The sequence below is a fragment of the Oncorhynchus kisutch genome, linkage group LG29 (genome assembly GCF_002021735.2).
Source record: "Oncorhynchus kisutch isolate 150728-3 linkage group LG29, Okis_V2, whole genome shotgun sequence".
NCBI classification, from domain to species: Eukaryota; Metazoa; Chordata; class Actinopteri; order Salmoniformes; family Salmonidae; genus Oncorhynchus; species Oncorhynchus kisutch.
Window position 1 is genome coordinate 38,662,385 of NC_034202.2, and position 24,447 is coordinate 38,686,831.

At 36.3% G+C, this 24,447-nt stretch overlaps 1 protein-coding gene across 1 annotated transcript in view; it reads right to left on the bottom strand.

The window, feature by feature from the left end:
* Nucleotides 1-291: 291 nt before the first annotated feature.
* sertm1 (serine rich and transmembrane domain containing 1) overlaps nt 292-24,447 on the bottom strand; it is a 46,638-nt gene continuing 22,482 nt past the window's right edge. Inside the window, exon 2 of the mRNA XM_031808736.1 lies at nt 292-2,693. Coding sequence (XP_031664596.1) covers nt 2,320-2,670 — 351 coding nt within the window. The 5' untranslated portion in view covers nt 2,671-2,693 and the 3' untranslated portion in view covers nt 292-2,319. The remainder of the gene's footprint in view (nt 2,694-24,447) is intronic.

Below are 24,447 nucleotides of genomic sequence, written 5' to 3' on the forward strand. Positions count from 1 at the left end.
GGGAGAGAATACTCTGGCTTTATGGCATAAGGCCGCTGTTCCCTGGGAGAGAATACTCTGGCTTTATGGTATGAGGCCACTGATCCCTGGGAGAGAATACTCTGGCTTTATGGTATGAGGCCACTGATCCCTGGGAGAGAATACTCTGGCTTTATGGTATGAGGCCACTGTTCCCTGGGAGAGAATACTCTGGCTTTATGGTATGAGGCCACTGATCCCTGGGAGAGACTACTCTGGCTTTATGGTATGAGGCCACTGATCCCTGGGAGAGAATACTCTTTCTGCTTTATTGTCTTTTTCCCCTTTATTTCTGTTCTTACTCATGTTGTTTTTGTCCATAACAATGTCAGGCAGGAAATGAGGCCAGTTGTGGGATCATACCTTCAAACAAAGAGTGATATTACAAATGTTAATATGTTTTATTGTTGAACCTTCTCGATATCCAGTCCATTACAATTCAATACTTTCAAAATAATCAAATATGAGGTTCAGTATGTACTTAACTGGTTCAGTATGTACTTAACTGGTTCAGTATGTACTTAACTGGTTCAGTATGTACTTAACTGGTTCAGTATGTACTTAACTGGTTCAGTATGTACTTAACTGGTTCAGTATGTACTTAACTGGTTCAGTATGTACTTAACTGGTTCAGTATGTACTTAACTGGTTCAGTATGTACTTAACTGGTTCAGTATGTACTTAACTGGTTCAGTATGTACTTAACTGGTTCAGTATGTACTTAACTGGTTCAGTATGTACTTAACTGGTTCAGTATGTACTTAACTGGTTCAGTATGTACTTAACTGGTTCAGTATGTACTTTACAGTTAAACCAGGTTAGTACAGGTTGCCCTGGAAACAGTAGAGATATTTTGACATAACAGAAAGACCTATACTTCACAGTTAAACCAGGTTAGTACAGGTTGCCCTGGAAACAGTAGAGATATTTTGACATAACAGAAAGACCTATACTTCACAGTTAAACCAGGTTAGTACAGGTTGCCCTGGAAACAGTAGAGATATTTTGACATAACAGAAAGACCTATACTTCACAGTTAAACCAGGTTAGTACAGGTTGCCCTGGAAACAGTAGAGATATTTTGACATAACAGAAAGACCTATACTTCACACTAAAATCAGGTTAGTACAGGTTGCCCTGGAAACAGTAAAGATTTAGGATATTACAGAAAGAAATCAGCAGTGGGGACAAATCTGAAATGGCCCCTATTCCCTAGAGAGAACACTACTGTTGGCCAGAGCCAATTATACAGGGAATATGGTACCATTTTGTACACAGCCAGAGAAAGATGAACTCTGGATTAAAGCTGGATGAGATATGTTATCTGAGATAAACATATCAGTCACATAATGTTGTGGAATTAGTAACAGAAGCGGTCGTTTCCTATTTCAAATAAAAAGAGAAAGGCAGATATAAATCAAATCAAATCAAATCAAATGTATTTATATAGCCCTTCGTACATCAGCTGATATCTCAAAGTGCTGTACAGAAACCCAGCCTAAAACCCCAAACAGCAAGCAATGCAGGTGTAGAAGCACGGTGGCTAGGAAAAACTCCCTAGAAAGGCCAATACCTAGGAAGAAACCTAGAGAGGAACCAGGCTATGTGGGGTGGCCAGTCCTCTTCTGGCTGTGCCGGGTGGAGATTATAACAGAACATGGCCAAGATGTTCAATGTTCATAAATGACCAGCATGGTCGAATAATAATAAGGCAGAACAGTTGAAACTAGAGCAGCAGCACAGTCAGGTGGAAGTTGAAACTGGAGCAGCAGCATGGCCAGGTAGACTGGGGACAGCAAGGAGTCATCATGTCAGGTAGTCCTGGGGCATGGTCCTAGAAACCACACTGAAAGCGACACTAGATAAGATTAGACCCCGGCTAACTTTCTGAGGACCTCTAAGATTCTAAAGTTGTATTCCATGGATGCGAGAATCGAAACAGACGACTGGTGTTTCATCAGTGCACACCGTAAGGAAAACATTTTCGGCCCTTGTGCTTCAGTTTGGCTCGTAGTAAATATACCCCAGATTCAAAAACAGAGTTTTTTTTTCTCTCTCTCTCTTCCTGGATCTGCTCTTTACACAGTGAACTATGTTTCCCATGAGCCAAAAGGAGAAGTCACAGAGGGTTCAGAGTTCAGTTCAAGCTACCTCCTTAACACATCAGTGTAAAGTCCCATATGGTCCAACTGAAAAGCTTGTTTTCTGGAGTGTGTGTGTGTGTGTGTGTGTGTGTGTGTGTGTGTGTGTGTGTGTGTGTGTGTGTGTGTGTGTGTGTATGTGTGTGTGTGTGTGTCTCTCTCAAATTGACAGTGAGGACACGGTTGACCTCTGTGAAGATATACTACAGATCTCCATGTTGGTGAATGAGCTGCCCCCCTCACTGCTGCAGTCAGGTACAGAGGAGGAGGATGTAATGATATTCTTTAGCCTGTGGAGGGAGATGATGATCATCGACAGCAGGAACACCAGCAGACTCAGGAAGATCCACACGTACACGTAAACATTCTCCTGTCGCCCCGACGACAACCCTGTCCCCGCCGCCGCGGCTGCAGTGGAAACGGAGGTGGGGGAGAACCTCAGGAAGTTTCCGTTGTCTGGGGAGATTTCGGTTCTGTTCAGCTCCTCCAATGAGAGGTCCATACCGGACATCCTGACGACCGGAATGGACAGATCTGAGGGAGAGGAGAAATAGGTTGTTACTGTGCCTGATAGTGAGGTGAATTCATAGCCTCCTGACCAATGACGTAAACGCATCAATTAAGTTAAATTAAGAGAACATTAAGGGTGGATCCCAGATACAAAGCACGACTCACTTGAAACAGAGATGTCACCCTCAATGTGACTTGCCTGGTTAAATAATGGATCAATACATACAGACAAATATTTACAAACATGCTGTACCGACAAGAGGATCATTATAAAATACAGGCTAGTAATAGAACTGGGCTAGTAATATAACTAGGCTAGTGTAGTAATAGAACTAGGCTAGTGTAGTAATAGAACTAGGCTAGTGTAGTAATAGAACTAGGCTAGTGTAGTAATAGAACTAGGCTAGTGTAGTAATAGAACTAGGCTAGTAATAGAACTAGGCTAGTGTAGTAATAGAACTGGGCTAGTAATAGAACTAGACTAGTGTAGTAATAGAAGTAGACTAGTGTAGTAATAGAACTAGACTAGTGTAGTAATAGAACTAGACTAGTGTAGTAATAGAACTAGACTAGTGTAGTAATAGAACTAGGCTAGTGTAGTAATAGAACTAGGCTAGTGTAGTAATAGAACTGGGCTAGTGTAGTAATAGAACTGGGCTAGTGTAGTAATATAACTAGGCTAGTAATAGAACTAGGCTAGTAATCGAACTAGGCTAGTGTAGTAATAGAACTAGGCTAGTGTAGTAATAGAACTGGGCTAGTAATAGAACTAGGCTAGTGTAGTAATATAACTAGGCTAGTAATAGAACTAGGCTAGTAATCGAACTAGGCTAGTGTAGTAATAGAACTAAGCTAGTGTAGTAATAGAACTGGGCTAGTAATAGAACTAGACTAGTGTAGTAATAGAACTGGGCTAGTGTAGTAATAGAACTGGGCTAGTAATAGAACTAGACTAGTGTAGTAATAGAACTAGGCTAGTGTAGTAATAGAACAGGGCTAGTGTAGTAATAGAACTAGGCTAGTGTAGTAATAGAACTAGGCTAGTGTAGTAATAGAACTGGGCTAGTGTAGTAATAGAACTAGGCTAGTGTAGTAATAGAACTAGGCTAGTGTAGTAATAGAACTAGGCTAGTGTAGTAATAGAACTAGGCTAGTGTAGTAATAGAACTAGGCTAGTGTAGTAATAGAACTAGACTAGTGTAGTATTAGAACTAGGCTAGTAATATAACTAGGCTAGTAATAGAACTAGGCTAGTGTAGTAATAGAACTGGGCTAGTGTAGTAATAGAACTAGGCTAGTGTAGTAATAGAACTAGGCTAGTGTAGTAATAGAACTAGGCTAGTGTAGTAATAGAACTAGGCTAGTGTAGTAATAGAACTAGGCTAGTGTAGTAAGAGAACTAGGCTAGTGTAGTAATAGAAAAGGGGTAGTAATATAACTAGGCTAGTGTAGTAATAGAACTGGGCTAGTAATATAACTAGGCTAGTGTAGTAATAGAACTAGGCTAGTAATAGAACTAGGCTAGTGTAGTAATAGAACTAGGCTAGTGTAGTAATAGAACTAGAATACTGTAGTATTAGAACTAGGCTAGTAATAGAACTAGGCTAGTGTAGTAATAGAACTAGGCTAGTGTAGTAATAGAACCAGGCTAGTGTAGTAATAGAACCAGGCTAGTAATAGAACTAGGCTAGTGTAGTAATAGAACTAGGCTAGTGTAGTAATAGTAATAGGCTAGTGTAGTAATAGAACTAGGCTAGTGTAGTAATAGAACCAGGCTAGTGTAGTAATAGAACTAGGCTAGTGTAGTAATAAAACTGGGATAGTGTAGTAATAGAACTAGGCTAGTGTAGTAATAGAACTAGGCTAGTGTAGTAATAGAACCAGGCTAGTAATAGAACTAGGCTAGTGTAGTAATAGAACTAGGCTAATGTAGAAATAGAACTAGGCTACTGTAGAAATAGAACTAGGCTAGTGTAGTAATAGAACCAGGCTAGTAATAGAACTAGGCTAGTGTAGTAATAGAACTAGGCTAGTGTAGTAATAGAACTAGGCTAGTGTAGTAATAGAACCAGGCTAGTAATAGAACTAGGCTAGTGTAGTAATAGAACTAGGCTAGTGTAGTAATAGAACTAGGCTAGTGTAGTAATAGAACCAGGCTAGTAATAGAACTAGGCTAGTGTAGTAATAGAACTAGGCTAATGTAGAAATAGAACTAGGCTACTGTAGAAATAGAACTAGGCTAGTGTAGTAATAGTAATAGGCTAGTGTAGTAATAGAACTAGGCTAGTGTAGTAATAGAACTAGACTAGTGTAGTAATAGAACTAGGCTAGTGTAGTAATAGAACTAGGCTAGTGTAGTAATAGAACTGGGCTAGTGTAGTAATAGAACTGGGCTAGTGTAGTAATATAACTAGGCTAGTAATAGAAATAGGCTAGTAATCGAACTAGGCTAGTGCAGTAATAGAACTAGGCTAGTGTAGTAATAGAACTGGGCTAGTAATAGAACTAGGCTAGTGTAGTAATATAACTAGGCTAGTAATAGAACTAGGCTAGTAATCGAACTAGGCTAGTGTAGTAATAGAACTAAGCTAGTGTAGTAATAGAACTGGGCTAGTAATAGAACTAGACTAGTGTAGTAATAGAACTGGGCTAGTGTAGTAATAGAACTGGGCTAGTAATAGAACTAGACTAGTGTAGTAATAGAACTAGGCTAGTGTAGTAATAGAACAGGGCTAGTGTAGTAATAGAACTAGGCTAGTAATAGAACTAGGCTAGTGTAGTAATAGAACTGGGCTAGTAATAGAACTAGACTAGTGTAGTAATAGAAGTAGACTAGTGTAGTAATAGAACTAGACTAGTGTAGTAATAGAACTAGACTAGTGTAGTAATAGAACTAGACTAGTGTAGTAATAGAACTAGGCTAGTGTAGTAATAGAACTAGGCTAGTGTAGTAATAGAACTGGGCTAGTGTAGTAATAGAACTGGGCTAGTGTAGTAATATAACTAGGCTAGTAATAGAACTAGGCTAGTAATCGAACTAGGCTAGTGTAGTAATAGAACTAGGCTAGTGTAGTAATAGAACTGGGCTAGTAATAGAACTAGGCTAGTGTAGTAATATAACTAGGCTAGTAATAGAACTAGGCTAGTAATCGAACTAGGCTAGTGTAGTAATAGAACTAAGCTAGTGTAGTAATAGAACTGGGCTAGTAATAGAACTAGACTAGTGTAGTAATAGAACTGGGCTAGTGTAGTAATAGAACTGGGCTAGTAATAGAACTAGACTAGTGTAGTAATAGAACTAGGCTAGTGTAGTAATAGAACAGGGCTAGTGTAGTAATAGAACTAGGCTAGTGTAGTAATAGAACTAGGCTAGTGTAGTAATAGAACTGGGCTAGTGTAGTAATAGAACTAGGCTAGTGTAGTAATAGAACTAGGCTAGTGTAGTAATAGAACTAGGCTAGTGTAGTAATAGAACTAGGCTAGTGTAGTAATAGAACTAGGCTAGTGTAGTAATAGAACTAGACTAGTGTAGTATTAGAACTAGGCTAGTAATATAACTAGGCTAGTAATAGAACTAGGCTAGTGTAGTAATAGAACTGGGCTAGTGTAGTAATAGAACTAGGCTAGTGTAGTAATAGAACTAGGCTAGTGTAGTAATAGAACTAGGCTAGTGTAGTAATAGAACTAGGCTAGTGTAGTAATAGAACTAGGCTAGTGTAGTAAGAGAACTAGGCTAGTGTAGTAATAGAAAAGGGGTAGTAATATAACTAGGCTAGTGTAGTAATAGAACTGGGCTAGTAATATAACTAGGCTAGTGTAGTAATAGAACTAGGCTAGTAATAGAACTAGGCTAGTGTAGTAATAGAACTAGGCTAGTGTAGTAATAGAACTAGAATACTGTAGTATTAGAACTAGGCTAGTAATAGAACTAGGCTAGTGTAGTAATAGAACTAGGCTAGTGTAGTAATAGAACCAGGCTAGTGTAGTAATAGAACCAGGCTAGTAATAGAACTAGGCTAGTGTAGTAATAGAACTAGGCTAGTGTAGTAATAGTAATAGGCTAGTGTAGTAATAGAACTAGGCTAGTGTAGTAATAGAACCAGGCTAGTGTAGTAATAGAACTAGGCTAGTGTAGTAATAAAACTGGGATAGTGTAGTAATAGAACTAGGCTAGTGTAGTAATAGAACTAGGCTAGTGTAGTAATAGAACCAGGCTAGTAATAGAACTAGGCTAGTGTAGTAATAGAACTAGGCTAATGTAGAAATAGAACTAGGCTACTGTAGAAATAGAACTAGGCTAGTGTAGTAATAGAACCAGGCTAGTAATAGAACTAGGCTAGTGTAGTAATAGAACTAGGCTAGTGTAGTAATAGAACTAGGCTAGTGTAGTAATAGAACTAGGCTAGTGTAGTAATAGAACCAGGCTAGTAATAGAACTAGGCTAGTGTAGTAATAGAACTAGGCTAATGTAGAAATAGAACTAGGCTACTGTAGAAATAGAACTAGGCTAGTGTAGTAATAGTAATAGGCTAGTGTAGTAATAGAACTAGGCTAGTGTAGTAATAGAACTAGACTAGTGTAGTAATAGAACTAGGCTAGTGTAGTAATAGAACTAGGCTAGTGTAGTAATAGAACTGGGCTAGTGTAGTAATAGAACTGGGCTAGTGTAGTAATATAACTAGGCTAGTAATAGAAATAGGCTAGTAATCGAACTAGGCTAGTGCAGTAATAGAACTAGGCTAGTGTAGTAATAGAACTGGGCTAGTAATAGAACTAGGCTAGTGTAGTATATAACTAGGCTAGTAATAGAACTAGGCTAGTAATCGAACTAGGCTAGTGTAGTAATAGAACTAAGCTAGTGTAGTAATAGAACTGGGCTAGTAATAGAACTAGACTAGTGTAGTAATAGAACTGGGCTAGTGTAGTAATAGAACTGGGCTAGTAATAGAACTAGACTAGTGTAGTAATAGAACTAGGCTAGTGTAGTAATAGAACAGGGCTAGTGTAGTAATAGAACTAGGCTAGTGTAGTAATAGAACTAGGCTAGTGTAGTAATAGAACTGGGCTAGTGTAGTAATAGAACTAGGCTAGTGTAGTAATAGAGCTAGGCTAGTGTAGTAATAGAACTAGGCTAGTGTAGTAATAGAACTAGGCTAGTGTAGTAATAGAACTAGGCTAGTGTAGTAATAGAACTAGACTAGTGTAGTATTAGAACTAGGCTAGTAATAGAACTAGGCTAGTAATAGAACTAGGCTAGTGTAGTAATAGAACTGGGCTAGTGTAGTAATAGAACTAGGCTAGTGTAGTAATAGAACTAGGCTAGTGTAGTAATAGAACTAGGCTAGTGTAGTAATAGAACTAGGCTAGTGTAGTAATAGAACTAGGCTAGTGTAGTAATAGAACTAGGCTAGTGTAGTAATAGAACTGGGCTAGTAATATAACTAGGCTAGTGTAGTAATAGAACTGGGCTAGTAATATAACTAGGCTAGTGTAGTAATAGAACTAGGCTAGTAATAGAACTAGGCTAGTGTAGTAATAGAACTAGGCTAGTGTAGTAATAGAACTAGAATACTGTAGTATTAGAACTAGGCTAGTAATAGAACTAGGCTAGTGTAGTAATAGAACTAGGCTAGTGTAGTAATAGAACCAGGCTAGTGTAGTAATAGAACCAGGCTAGTAATAGAACTAGGCTAGTGTAGTAATAGAACTAGGCTAGTGTAGTAATAGTAATAGGCTAGTGTAGTAATAGAACTAGGCTAGTGTAGTAATAGAACCAGGCTAGTATAGTAATAGAACTAGGCTAGTGTAGTAATAAAACTGGGCTAGTGTAGTAATAGAACTAGGCTAGTGTAGTAATAGAACTAGGCTAGTGTAGTAATAGAACCAGGCTAGTAATAGAACTAGGCTAGTGTAGTAATAGAACTAGGCTAATGTAGAAATAGAACTAGGCTACTGTAGAAATAGAACTAGGCTAGTGTAGTAATAGAACCAGGCTAGTAATAGAACTAGGCTAGTGTAGTAATAGAACTAGGCTAGTGTAGTAATAGAACTAGGCTAGTGTAGTAATAGAACCAGGCTAGTAATAGAACTAGGCTAGTGTAGTAATAGAACTAGGCTAGTGTAGTAATAGAACTAGGCTAGTGTAGTAATAGAACCAGGCTAGTAATAGAACTAGGCTAGTGTAGTAATAGAACTAGGCTAATGTAGAAATAGAACTAGGCTACTGTAGAAATAGAACTAGGCTAGTGTAGTAATAGTAATAGGCTAGTGTAGTAATAGAACTAGGCTAGTGTAGTAATAGAACCAGGCTAGTGTAGTAATAGAACTAGGCTAGTGTAGTAATAAAACTGGGCTAGTGTAGTAATAGTAATAGGCTAGTGTAGTAAAAGAACTAGGCTAGTAATAGAACTGGGCTAGTGTAGTAATAGAACTAGACTAGTGTAGTAATAGAACTAGGCTAGTGTAGAAATAGAACTAGGCTAGTGTAGTAATAGTAATAGGCTAGTGTAGTAATAGAACTAGGCTAGTGTAGTAATAGAACCAGGCTAGTGTAGTAATAGAACTAGGCTAGTGTAGTAATAGTAATAGGATAATAATAAAACTAGGCTAGTGTAGTAATAGAACTAGGCTAGTAATAAAACTGGGCTAGTGTAGTAATAGAACTGGGCTAGTAATAGAACTGGGCTAGTGTAGTAATAGAACTAGACTAGTGTAGTAATAGAACTAGGCTAGTGTAGAAATAGAACTAGGCTAGTGTAGTAATAGTAATAGGCTAGTGTAGTAATAGAACTAGGCTAGTGTAGTAATAGAACCAGGCTAGTGTAGTAATAGAACTAGGCTAGTGTAGTAATAGTAATAGGATAATAATAAAACTAGGCTAGTGTAGTAATAGAACTAGGCTAGTAATAAAACTGGGCTAGTGTAGTAATAGAACTGGGCTAGTAATAGAACTAGACTAGTGTAGTATTAGAACTAGGCTAGTAATATAACTAGGCTAGTAATAGAACTAGGCTAGTGTAGTAATAGAACTGGGCTAGTGTAGTAATAGAACTAGGCTAGTGTAGTAATAGAACTAGGCTAGTGTAGTAATAGAACTAGGCTAGTGTAGTAATAGAACTAGGCTAGTGTAGTAATAGAACTAGGCTAGTGTAGTAATAGAACTAGGCTAGTGTAGTAATAGAACTGGGCTAGTAATATAACTAGGCTAGTGTAGTAATAGAACTGGGCTAGTAATATAACTAGGCTAGTGTAGTAATAGAACTAGGCTAGTAATAGAACTAGGCTAGTGTAGTAATAGAACTAGGCTAGTGTAGTAATAGAACTAGAATACTGTAGTATTAGAACTAGGCTAGTAATAGAACTAGGCTAGTGTAGTAATAGAACTAGGCTAGTGTAGTAATAGAACCAGGCTAGTGTAGTAATAGAACCAGGCTAGTAATAGAACTAGGCTAGTGTAGTAATAGAACTAGGCTAGTGTAGTAATAGTAATAGGCTAGTGTAGTAATAGAACTAGGCTAGTGTAGTAATAGAACCAGGCTAGTGTAGTAATAGAACTAGGCTAGTGTAGTAATAAAACTGGGCTAGTGTAGTAATAGAACTAGGCTAGTGTAGTAATAGAACTAGGCTAGTGTAGTAATAGAACCAGGCTAGTAATAGAACTAGGCTAGTGTAGTAATAGAACTAGGCTAATGTAGAAATAGAACTAGGCTACTGTAGAAATAGAACTAGGCTAGTGTAGTAATAGAACCAGGCTAGTAATAGAACTAGGCTAGTGTAGTAATAGAACTAGGCTAGTGTAGTAATAGAACTAGGCTAGTGTAGTAATAGAACCAGGCTAGTAATAGAACTAGGCTAGTGTAGTAATAGAACTAGGCTAGTGTAGTAATAGAACTAGGCTAGTGTAGTAATAGAACCAGGCTAGTAATAGAACTAGGCTAGTGTAGTAATAGAACTAGGCTAATGTAGAAATAGAACTAGGCTACTGTAGAAATAGAACTAGGCTAGTGTAGTAATAGTAATAGGCTAGTGTAGTAATAGAACTAGGCTAGTGTAGTAATAGAACCAGGCTAGTGTAGTAATAGAACTAGGCTAGTGTAGTAATAAAACTGGGCTAGTGTAGTAATAGTAATAGGCTAGTGTAGTAAAAGAACTAGGCTAGTAATAGAACTGGGCTAGTGTAGTAATAGAACTAGACTAGTGTAGTAATAGAACTAGGCTAGTGTAGAAATAGAACTAGGCTAGTGTAGTAATAGTAATAGGATAATAATAAAACTAGGCTAGTGTAGTAATAGAACTAGGCTAGTAATAAAACTGGACTAGTGTAGTAATAGAACTGGGCTAGTAATAGAAAAAGACTAGTGTAGTAATAGAACTAGACTAGTGTAGTAATATAACTGGGCTAGTAATAGAACTAGACTAGTGTAGTAATAGAACTAGGCTAGTGTAGTAATAGAACTAGACTAGTGTAGTAATAGAACTGGGCTAGTAATAGAACTAGACTAGTGTAGTAATAGAACTAGGCTAGTGTAGTAATAGAACTAGGCTAATGTAGAAATAGAACTAGGCTACTGTAGAAATAGAACTAGGCTAGTGTAGTAATAGTAATAGGCTAGTGTAGTAATAGAACTAGGCTAGTGTAGTAATAGAACTAGACTAGTGTAGTAATAGAACTAGGCTAGTGTAGTAATAGAACTAGGCTAGTGTAGTAATAGAACTGGGCTAGTGTAGTAATAGAACTGGGCTAGTGTAGTAATATAACTAGGCTAGTAATAGAACTAGGCTAGTAATCGAACTAGGCTAGTGTAGTAATAGAACTAGGCTAGTGTAGTAATAGAACTGGGCTAGTAATAGAACTAGGCTAGTGTAGTAATATAACTAGGCTAGTAATATAACTAGGCTAGTAATCGAACTAGGCTAGTGTAGTAATAGAACTAAGCTAGTGTAGTAATAGAACTGGGCTAGTAATAGAACTAGACTAGTGTAGTAATAGAACTGGGCTAGTGTAGTAATAGAACTGGGCTAGTAATAGAACTAGACTAGTGTAGTAATAGAACTAGGCTAGTGTAGTAATAGAACAGGGCTAGTGTAGTAATAGAACTAGGCTAGTGTAGTAATAGAACTAGGCTAGTGTAGTAATAGAACTGGGCTAGTGTAGTAATAGAACTAGGCTAGTGTAGTAATAGAGCTAGGCTAGTGTAGTAATAGAACTAGGCTAGTGTAGTAATAGAACTAGGCTAGTGTAGTAATAGAACTAGGCTAGTGTAGTAATAGAACTAGACTAGTGTAGTATTAGAACTAGGCTAGTAATATAACTAGGCTAGTAATAGAACTAGGCTAGTGTAGTAATAGAACTGGGCTAGTGTAGTAATAGAACTAGGCTAGTGTAGTAATAGAACTAGGCTAGTGTAGTAATAGAACTAGGCTAGTGTAGTAATAGAACTAGGCTAGTGTAGTAATAGAACTAGGCTAGTGTAGTAATAGAACCAGGCTAGTGTAGTAATAGAACCAGGCTAGTAATAGAACTAGGCTAGTGTAGTAATAGAACTAGGCTAGTGTAGTAATAGAACTAGGCTAGTGTAGTAATAGAACTAGGCTAGTGTAGTAATAGAACTAGGCTAGTGTAGTAATAGAACTAGACTAGTGTAGTATTAGAACTAGGCTAGTAATATAACTAGGCTAGTAATAGAACTAGGCTAGTGTAGTAATAGAACTGGGCTAGTGTAGTAATAGAACTAGGCTAGTGTAGTAATAGAACTAGGCTAGTGTAGTAATAGAACTAGGCTAGTGTAGTAATAGAACTAGGCTAGTGTAGTAATAGAACTAGGCTAGTGTAGTAATAGAACTAGGCTAGTGTAGTAATAGAACTGGGCTAGTAATATAACTAGGCTAGTGTAGTAATAGAACTGGGCTAGTAATATAACTAGGCTAGTGTAGTAATAGAACTAGGCTAGTAATAGAACTAGGCTAGTGTAGTAATAGAACTAGGCTAGTGTAGTAATAGAACTAGAATACTGTAGTATTAGAACTAGGCTAGTAATAGAACTAGGCTAGTGTAGTAATAGAACTAGGCTAGTGTAGTAATAGAACCAGGCTAGTGTAGTAATAGAACCAGGCTAGTAATAGAACTAGGCTAGTGTAGTAATAGAACTAGGCTAGTGTAGTAATAGTAATAGGCTAGTGTAGTAATAGAACTAGGCTAGTGTAGTAATAGAACCAGACTAGTGTAGTAATAAAACTGGGCTAGTGTAGTAATAGAACTAGGCTAGTGTAGTAATAGAACTAGGCTAGTGTAGTAATAGAACCAGGCTAGTAATAGAACTAGGCTAGTGTAGTAATAGAACTAGGCTAATGTAGAAATAGAACTAGGCTACTGTAGAAATAGAACTAGGCTAGTGTAGTAATAGAACCAGGCTAGTAATAGAACTAGGCTAGTGTAGTAATAGAACTAGGCTAGTGTAGTAATAGAACTAGGCTAGTGTAGTAATAGAACCAGGCTAGTAATAGAACTAGGCTAGTGTAGTAATAGAACTAGGCTAGTGTAGTAATAGAACTAGGCTAGTGTAGTAATAGAACCAGGCTAGTAATAGAACTAGGCTAGTGTAGTAATAGAACTAGGCTAATGTAGAAATAGAAATAGGCTACTGTAGAAATAGAACTAGGCTAGTGTAGTAATAGTAATAGGCTAGTGTAGTAATAGAACTAGGCTAGTGTAGTAATAGAACCAGGCTAGTGTAGTAATAGAACTAGGCTAGTGTAGTAATAAAACTGGGCTAGTGTAGTAATAGTAATAGGCTAGTGTAGTAAAAGAACTAGGCTAGTAATAGAACTGGGCTAGTGTAGTAATAGAACTAGACTAGTGTAGTAATAGAACTAGGCTAGTGTAGAAATAGAACTAGGCTAGTGTAGTAATAGTAATAGGCTAGTGTAGTAATAGAACTAGGCTAGTGTAGTAATAGAACCAGGCTAGTGTAGTAATAAAACTAGGCTAGTGTAGTAATAGAACTAGGCTAGTAATAAAACTGGGCTAGTGTAGTAATAGAACTGGGCTAGTAATAGAAAAAGACTAGTGTAGTAATAGAACTAGACTAGTGTAGTAATATAACTGGGCTAGTAATAGAACTAGACTAGTGTAGTAATAGAACTAGGCTAGTGTAGTAATAGAACTAGACTAGTGTAGTAATAGAACTGGGCTAGTGTAGTAATAGAACTAGGCTAGTAATAGAACTAGAGTAGTGTAGTAATAGAACTAGGCTAGTGTAGTAATAGAACTAGACTAGTGTAGTAATAGAACTAGACTAGTGTAGTAATAGAACTGGGCTAGTGTAGTAATAGAACTAGGCTAGTAATAGAACTAGGCTAGTGTAGTAATAGAACTAGGCTAGTGTAGTAATAGAACTAGGCTAGTGTAGTAATAGAACCAGGCTAGTGTAGTAATAGAACCAGGCTAGTAATAGAACTAGGCTAGTGTAGTAATAGAACTAGGCTAGTGTAGTAACAGTAATAGGTTAGTGTAGTAATAGAACTAGGCTAGTGTTTGTAATAGAACCAGGCTAGTGTAGTAATAGAACTAGGCTAATGTAGAAATAGAACTAGGCTACTGTAGAAATAGAACTAGGCTAGTGTAGTAATAGAACCAGGCTAGTAATAGAACTAGGCTAGTGTAGTAATAGAACTAGACTAGTGTAGTAATAGAACTAGACTAGTGTAGTAATAGAACTGGGCTAGTGTAGTAATAGAACTAGGCTAGTAATAGAACTAGGCTAGTGTAGTAATAGAACTAGGCTAGTGTAGTAATAGAACTAGGCTAGTGTAGTAATAGAACCAGGCTAGTGTAGTAATAGAACCAGGCTAGTAATAGAACTAGGCTAGTGTAGTAATAGAACTAGGCTAGTGTAGTAACAGTAATAGGTTAGTGTAGTAATAGAACTAGGCTAGTGTTGTAATAGAACCAGGCTAGTGTAGTAATAAAACTGGGCTAGTGTAGTAATAGAACTAGGCTAGTGTAGTAATAGAACTAGGCTAGTGTAGTAATAGAACCAGGCTAGTAATAGAACTAGGCTAGTGTAGTAATAGAACTAGGCTAATGTAGAAATAGAACTAGGCTACTGTAGAAATAGAACTAGGCTAGTGTAGTAATAGAACCAGGCTAGTAATAGAACTAGGCTAGTGTAGTAATAGAACTAGGCTAGTGTAGTAATAGAACTAGGCTAGTGTAGTAATAGAACCAGGCTAGTAATAGAACTAGGCTAGTGTAGTAATAGAACTAGGCTAGTGTAGTAATAGAACTAGGCTAGTGTAGTAATAGAACCAGGCTAGTAATAGAACTAGGCTAGTGTAGTAATAGAACTAGGCTAATGTAGAAATAGAAATAGGCTACTGTAGAAATAGAACTAGGCTAGTGTAGTAATAGTAATAGGCTAGTGTAGTAATAGAACTAGGCTAGTGTAGTAATAGAACCAGGCTAGTGTAGTAATAGAACTAGGCTAGTGTAGTAATAAAACTGGGCTAGTGTAGTAATAGTAATAGGCTAGTGTAGTAAAAGAACTAGGCTAGTAATAGAACTGGGCTAGTGTAGTAATAGAACTAGACTAGTGTAGTAATAGAACTAGGCTAGTGTAGAAATAGAACTAGGCTAGTGTAGTAATAGTAATAGGCTAGTGTAGTAATAGAACTAGGCTAGTGTAGTAATAGAACCAGGCTAGTGTAGTAATAAAACTAGGCTAGTGTAGTAATAGAACTAGGCTAGTAATAAAACTGGGCTAGTGTAGTAATAGAACTGGGCTAGTAATAGAAAAAGACTAGTGTAGTAATAGAACTAGACTAGTGTAGTAATATAACTGGGCTAGTGTAGAAATAGAACTAGGCTAGTGTAGTAATAGAACCAGGCTAGTGTAGTAATAAAACTAGGCTAGTGTAGTAATAGAACTAGGCTAGTAATAAAACTAGGCTAGTGTAGTAAAAGAACTAGGCTAGTAATAGAACTGGGCTAGTGTAGTAATAGAACTAGACTAGTGTAGTAATAGAACTAGGCTAGTGTAGAAATAGAACTAGGCTAGTGTAGTAATAGTAATAGGCTAGTGTAGTAATAGAACTAGGCTAGTGTAGTAATAGAACCAGGCTAGTGTAGTAATATAACTAGGCTAGTGTAGTAATAGAACTAGGCTAGTAATAGAACTAGGCTAGTGTAGTAATAGAACTAGGCTAGTGTAGTAATAGAACTAGAATACTGTAGTATTAGAACTAGGCTAGTAATAGAACTAGGCTAGTGTAGTAATAGAACTAGGCTAGTGTAGTAATAGAACCAGGCTAGTGTAGTAATAGAACCAGGCTAGTAATAGAACTAGGCTAGTGTAGTAATAGAACTAGGCTAGTGTAGTAATAGTAATAGGCTAGTGTAGTAATAGAACTAGGCTAGTGTAGTAATAGAACCAGGCTAGTGTAGTAATAAAACTGGGCTAGTGTAGTAATAGAACTAGGCTAGTGTAGTAATAGAACTAGGCTAGTGTAGTAATAGAACCAGGCTAGTAATAGAACTAGGCTAGTGTAGTAATAGAACTAGGCTAATGTAGAAATAGAACTAGGCTACTGTAGAAATAGAACTAGGCTAGTGTAGTAATAGAACCAGGCTAGTAATAGAACTAGGCTAGTGTAGTAATAGAACTAGGCTAGTGTAGTAATAGAACTAGGCTAGTGTAGTAATAGAACCAGGCTAGTAATAGAACTAGGCTAGTGTAGTAATAGAACTAGGCTAGTGTAGTAATAGAACTAGGCTAGTGTAGTAATAGAACCAGGCTAGTAATAGAACTAGGCTAGTGTAGTAATAGAACTAGGCTAATGTAGAAATAGAAATAGGCTACTGTAGAAATAGAACTAGGCTAGTGTAGTAATAGTAATAGGCTAGTGTAGTAATAGAACTAGGCTAGTGTAGTAATAGAACCAGGCTAGTGTAGTAATAGAACTAGGCTAGTGTAGTAATAAAACTGGGCTAGTGTAGTAATAGTAATAGGCTAGTGTAGTAAAAGAACTAGGCTAGTAATAGAACTGGGCTAGTGTAGTAATAGAACTAGACAAGTGTAGTAATAGAACTAGGCTAGTGTAGAAATAGAACTAGGCTAGTGTAGTAATAGTAATAGGCTAGTGTAGTAATAGAACTAGGCTAGTGTAGTAATAGAACCAGGCTAGTGTAGTAATAAAACTAGGCTAGTGTAGTAATAGAACTAGGCTAGTAATAAAACTGGGCTAGTGTAGTAATAGAACTGGGCTAGTAATAGAAAAAGACTAGTGTAGTAATAGAACTAGACTAGTGTAGTAATATAACTGGGCTAGTAATAGAACTAGACTAGTGTAGTAATAGAACTAGGCTAGTGTAGTAATAGAACTAGACTAGTGTTGTAATAGAACTGGGCTAGTGTAGTAATAGAACTAGGCTAGTAATAGAACTAGAGTAGTGTAGTAATAGAACTAGGCTAGTGTAGTAATAGAACTAGACTAGTGTAGTAATAGAACTAGACTAGTGTAGTAATAGAACTGGGCTAGTGTAGTAATAGAACTAGGCTAGTAATAGAACTAGGCTAGTGTAGTAATAGAACTAGGCTAGTGTAGTAATAGAACTAGGCTAGTGTAGTAATAGAACCAGGCTAGTGTAGTAATAGAACCAGGCTAGTAATAGAACTAGGCTAGTGTAGTAATAGAACAAGGCTAGTGTAGTAACAGTAATAGGTTAGTGTAGTAATAGAACTAGGCTAGTGTTGTAATAGAACCAGGCTAGTGTAGTAATAGAACTAGGCTAATGTAGAAATAGAACTAGGCTACTGTAGAAATAGAACTAGGCTAGTGTAGTAATAGAACCAGGCTAGTAATAGAACTAGGCTAGTGTAGTAATAGAACTAGGCTAGTGTAGTAATAGAACTAGGCTAGTGTAGTAATAGAACCAGGCTAGTAATAGAACTAGGCTAGTGTAGTAATAGAACTAGGCTAGTGTAGTAATAGAACTAGGCTAGTGTAGTAATAGAACCAGGCTAGTAATAGAACTAGGCTAGTGTAGTAATAGAACTAGGCTAATGTAGAAATAGAACTAGGCTACTGTAGAAATAGAACTAGGCTAGTGTAGTAATAGTAATAGGCTAGTGTAGTAATAGAACTAGGCTAGTGTAGTAATAGAACCAGGCTAGTGTAGTAATAGAACTAGGCTAGTGTAGTAATAAAACTGGGCTAGTGTAGTAATAGTAATAGGCTAGTGTAGTAAAAGAACTAGGCTAGTAATAGAACTGGGCTAGTGTAGTAATAGAACTAGACTAGTGTAGTAATAGAACTAGGCTAGTGTAGAAATAGAACTAGGCTAGTGTAGTAATAGTAATAGGCTAGTGTAGTAATAGAACTAGGCTAGTGTAGTAATAGAACCAGGCTAGTGTAGTAATAGAACTAGGCTAGTGTAGTAATAGTAATAGGATAATAATAAAACTAGGCTAGTGTAGTAATAGAACTAGGCTAGTAATAAAACTGGGCTAGTGTAGTAATAGAACTGGGCTAGTAATAGAAAAAGACTAGTGAATTGATAGAACTAGACTAGTGTAGTAATATAACTGGGCTAGTAATAGAACTAGACTAGTGTAGTAATAGAACTGGGCTAGTGTAGTAATAGAACTAGGCTAGTAATAGAACTACACTAGTGTAGTAATAGAACTAGGCTAGTGTAGTAATAGAACTAGACTAGTGTAGTAATAGAACTGGGCTAGTAATAGAACTAGACTAGTGTAGTAATAGAACTAGGCTAGTGTAGTAATAGAACTGGGCTAGTGTAGTAATAGAACTAGGCTAGTAATATAACTAGACCAGTGTAGTGTAGTTATAGAACTAGGCCAGTGTAGTAATAGAACTAGGCTAGTGTAGTAATAGAACTAGGCTAGTGTAGTAATAGAAAAATACCAGTGTAGTAATAGAACTAGGCTAGTGTAGTAATAGAACTAGGCTAGTGTAGTAATAGAACTGGGCTAGTAATAGAAAAAGACTAGTGTAGTAATATTACTAGGCTAGTAATATAACTAGGCTAGTGTAGTAATATAACTAGGCTAGTGTAGTAATAGAACTAGGCTAGTAATAGAACTAGGCTAGTGTAGTAATATAACTAGGCTAGTAATATAACTAGGCTAGTGTAGTAATAGAACTAGACTAGTGTAGTAATAGAACTAGGCTAGTAATAGAAAAAGACTAGTGTAGTAATATAACTAGGCTAGTAATAGAACTAGGCTAGTGTAGTAATAGAACTAGGCTAGTGTAGTAATAGAACAAGTGTAGTAATAGAACTAGTGTAGTAATAGAACTGGGCTAATAATATAACTAGATTAGTGTAGTAATATAACTAGTGTAGTAATAGAACTAGGCTAGTGTAGTAATATAACTATTGTAGTAATAGAACTGGGATAGTAATAGGACTAGACTTGTGTAGTAATAGAACTAGTGTAGTAATAGAACTAGACTACTGTAGTAATAGAACTAGGCTAGTGTAGTAATAGAACTAGACTAGTGTAGTAATGTAACTAGGCTATTAGTAATAGAACTAGGCTAGTAATAGAACTAGGCTAGTGTAGTAATAGAACTAGACGAGGCTAGTAATAGAACTAGTGTAGTAGTAGAACTAGGCTAGTGTAGAAATAGAACTAGGCTAGTGTAGTAATAGAACTGGGGTAGTAATAGAACTAGTGCAGTAATAGAACTAGACAAGTGTAGTAATAGAACTAGGCTAGTGTAGTAATAGTACTGGGCTAGTAATAGAACTAGACTAGTGTAGTAATAGAACTAGGCTAGTGTAGTAATAGAACTAGGCTAGTGTAGTAATAGAACTAGGCTACTGTAGTATTAGAACTAGGCTAGTAATAGAACTAGGCTAGTGTAGTAATAGAACTAGGCTAGTGTAGAAATAGAACTAGGCTAGTGTAGTAATAGTAATAGGCTAGTGTAGTAATAGAACCAGGCTAGTGTAGTAATAGAACTAGGCTAGTGTAGTAATAGAACCAGGCTAGTGTAGTAATAGAACTAGGCTAGTGTAGTAATAGTAATAGGCTAATAATAAAACTAGGCTAGTGTAGTAATAGAACTAGGCTAGTGTAGTAATAGTAATAGGCTAGTAATAGAACTAGGCTAGTAATAATACTGGGCTAGTGTAGTAATAGAACTAGGCTAGTAATAGAAAAAGACTAGTGTAGTAATAGAACTGGGCTAGGAATAGATCTAGACTAGTGTAGTAATAGAACTAGACTAGTGTAGTAATAGAACAAGTGTAGTAATAGAACTAGTGTAGTAATAGAACTGGGCTAATAATAGAACTAGATTAGTGTAGTAATATAACTAGTGTAGTAATAGAACTAGGCTAGTGTAGTAATATAACTATTGTAGTAATAGAACTGGGATAGTAATAGGACTAGACTTGTGTAGTAATAGAACTAGTGTAGTAATAGAACTAGACTACTGTAGTAATAGAACTAGGCTAGTGTAGTAATAGAACTAGACTAGTGTAGTAATGTAACTAGGCTATTAGTAATAGAACTAGGCTAGTAATAGAACTAGGCTAGTGTAGTAATAGAACTAGACGAGGCTAGTAATAGAACTAGGCTAGTGTAGTAATAGAACTGGGCTAGTAATAGAAAAAGACTAGTGTAGTAATATTACTAGGCTAGTAATAGAACTAGGCTAGTGTAGTAATATAACTAGGCTAGTGTAGTAATAGAACTAGGCTAGTAATAGAACTAGGCTAGTGTAGTAATATAACTAGGCTAGTAATATAACTAGGCTAGTGTAGTAATAGAACTAGACTAGTGTAGTAATAGAACTAGGCTAGTAATAGAAAAAGACTAGTGTAGTAATATAACTAGGCTAGTAATAGAACTAGGCTAGTGTAGTAATAGAACTAGGCTAGTGTAGTAATAGAACAAGTGTAGTAATAGAACTAGTGTAGTAATAGAACTGGGCTAATAATATAACTAGATTAGTGTAGTAATATAACTAGTGTAGTAATAGAACTAGGCTAGTGTAGTAATATAACTATTGTAGTAATAGAACTGGGATAGTAATAGGACTAGACTTGTGTAGTAATAGAACTAGTGTAGTAATAGAACTAGACTACTGTAGTAATAGAACTAGGCTAGTGTAGTAATAGAACTAGACTAGTGTAGTAATGTAACTAGGCTATTAGTAATAGAACTAGGCTAGTAATAGAACTAGGCTAGTGTAGTAATAGAACTAGACGAGGCTAGTAATAGAACTAGTGTAGTAGTAGAACTAGGCTAGTGTAGAAATAGAACTAGGCTAGTGTAGTAATAGAACTGGGGTAGTAATAGAACTAGTGCAGTAATAGAACTAGACAAGTGTAGTAATAGAACTAGGCTAGTGTAGTAATAGTACTGGGCTAGTAATAGAACTAGACTAGTGTAGTATAGAACTAGGCTAGTGTAGTAATAGAACTAGGCTAGTGTAGTAATAGAACTAGGGCTACTGTAGTATTAGAACTAGGCTAGTAATAGAACTAGGCTAGTGTAGTAATAGAACCAGGCTAGTGTAGTAATAGAACTAGGCTAGTGTAGTAATAGAACCAGGCTAGTGTAGTAATAGAACTAGGCTAGTGTAGTAATAGTAATAGGCTAATAATAAAACTGGGCTAGTGTAGTAATAGAACTAGGCTAGTGTAGTAATAGTAATAGGCTAGTAATAGAACTAGGCTAGTAATAATACTGGGCTAGTGTAGTAATAGAACTAGGCTAGTAATAGAAAAAGACTAGTGTAGTAATAGAACTGGGCTAGGAATAGATCTAGACTAGTGTAGTAATAGAACTAGACTAGTGTAGTAATAGAACAAGTGTAGTAATAGAACTAGTGTAGTAATAGAACTGGGCTAATAATAGAACTAGATTAGTGTAGTAATATAACTAGTGTAGTAATAGAACTAGGCTAGTGTAGTAATATAACTATTGTAGTAATAGAACTGGGATAGTAATAGGACTAGACTTGTGTAGTAATAGAACTAGTGTAGTAATAGAACTAGACTACTGTAGTAATAGAACTAGGCTAGTGTAGTAATAGAACTAGACTAGTGTAGTAATGTAACTAGGCTATTAGTAATAGAACTAGGCTAGTAATAGAACTAGGCTAGTGTAGTAATAGAACTAGACGAGGCTAGTAATAGAACTAGGCTAGTGTAGTAATAGAACCAGGCTAGTAATAGAACTAGGCTAGTGTAGTAATAGAACTAGGCTAGTGTAGTAATAGAACTAGGCTAGTGTAGTAATAGAACCAGGCTAGTAATAGAACTAGGCTAGTGTAGTAATAGAACTAGGCTAGTGTAGTAATAGAACTAGGCTAGTGTAGTAATAGAACCAGGCTAGTAATAGAACTAGGCTAGTGTAGTAATAGAACTAGGCTAATGTAGAAATAGAACTAGGCTACTGTAGAAATAGAACTAGGCTAGTGTAGTAATAGTAATAGGCTAGTGTAGTAATAGAACTAGGCTAGTGTAGTAATAGAACCAGGCTAGTGTAGTAATAGAACTAGGCTAGTGTAGTAATAAAACTGGGCTAGTGTAGTAATAGTAATAGGCTAGTGTAGTAAAAGAACTAGGCTAGTAATAGAACTGGGCTAGTGTAGTAATAGAACTAGACTAGTGTAGTAATAGAACTAGGCTAGTGTAGAAATAGAACTAGGCTAGTGTAGTAATAGTAATAGGCTAGTGTAGTAATAGAACTAGGCTAGTGTAGTAATAGAACCAGGCTAGTGTAGTAATAGAACTAGGCTAGTGTAGTAATAGTAATAGGATAATAATAAAACTAGGCTAGTGTAGTAATAGAACTAGGCTAGTAATAAAACTGGGCTAGTGTAGTAATAGAACTGGGCTAGTAATAGAAAAAGACTAGTGAATTGATAGAACTAGACTAGTGTAGTAATATAACTGGGCTAGTAATAGAACTAGACTAGTGTAGTAATAGAACTAGGCTAGTGTAGTAATAGAACTAGACTAGTGTAGTAATAGAACTGGGCTAGTAATAGAACTAGACTAGTGTAGTAATAGAACTGGGCTAGTGTAGTAATAGAACTAGGCTAGTAATAGAACTACACTAGTGTAGTAATAGAACTAGGCTAGTGTAGTAATAGAACTAGACTAGTGTAGTAATAGAACTGGGCTAGTAATAGAACTAGACTAGTGTAGTAATAGAACTAGGCTAGTGTAGTAATAGAACTGGGCTAGTGTAGTAATAGAACTAGGCTAGTAATATAACTAGACCAGTGTAGTGTAGTTATAGAACTAGGCCAGTGTAGTAATAGAACTAGGCTAGTGTAGTAATAGAACTAGGCTAGTGTAGTAATAGAAAAATACCAGTGTAGTAATAGAACTAGGCTAGTGTAGTAATAGAACTAGGCTAGTGTAGTAATAGAACTGGGCTAGTAATAGAAAAAGACTAGTGTAGTAATATTACTAGGCTAGTAATATAACTAGGCTAGTGTAGTAATATAACTAGGCTAGTGTAGTAATAGAACTAGGCTAGTAATAGAACTAGGCTAGTGTAGTAATATAACTAGGCTAGTAATATAACTAGGCTAGTGTAGTAATAGAACTAGACTAGTGTAGTAATAGAACTAGGCTAGTAATAGAAAAAGACTAGTGTAGTAATATAACTAGGCTAGTAATAGAACTAGGCTAGTGTAGTAATAGAACTAGGCTAGTGTAGTAATAGAACAAGTGTAGTAATAGAACTAGTGTAGTAATAGAACTGGGCTAATAATATAACTAGATTAGTGTAGTAATATAACTAGTGTAGTAATAGAACTAGGCTAGTGTAGTAATATAACTATTGTAGTAATAGAACTGGGATAGTAATAGGACTAGACTTGTGTAGTAATAGAACTAGTGTAGTAATAGAACTAGACTACTGTAGTAATAGAACTAGGCTAGTGTAGTAATAGAACTAGACTAGTGTAGTAATGTAACTAGGCTATTAGTAATAGAACTAGGCTAGTAATAGAACTAGGCTAGTGTAGTAATAGAACTAGACGAGGCTAGTAATAGAACTAGTGTAGTAGTAGAACTAGGCTAGTGTAGAAATAGAACTAGGCTAGTGTAGTAATAGAACTGGGGTAGTAATAGAACTAGTGCAGTAATAGAACTAGACAAGTGTAGTAATAGAACTAGGCTAGTGTAGTAATAGTACTGGGCTAGTAATAGAACTAGACTAGTGTAGTAATAGAACTAGGCTAGTGTAGTAATAGAACTAGGCTACTGTAGTATTAGAACTAGGCTAGTAATAGAACTAGGCTAGTGTAGTAATAGAACTAGGCTAGTGTAGAAATAGAACTAGGCTAGTGTAGTAATAGTAATAGGCTAGTGTAGTAATAGAACCAGGCTAGTGTAGTAATAGAACTAGGCTAGTGTAGTAATAGAACCAGGCTAGTGTAGTAATAGAACTAGGCTAGTGTAGTAATAGTAATAGGCTAATAATAAAACTAGGCTAGTGTAGTAATAGAACTAGGCTAGTGTAGTAATAGTAATAGGCTAGTAATAGAACTAGGCTAGTAATAATACTGGGCTAGTGTAGTAATAGAACTAGGCTAGTAATAGAAAAGACTAGTGTAGTAATAGAACTGGGCTAGGAATAGATCTAGACTAGTGTAGTAATAGAACTAGACTAGTGTAGTAATAGAACAAGTGTAGTAATAGAACTAGTGTAGTAATAGAACTGGGCTAATAATAGAACTAGATTAGTGTAGTAATATAACTAGTGTAGTAATAGAACTAGGC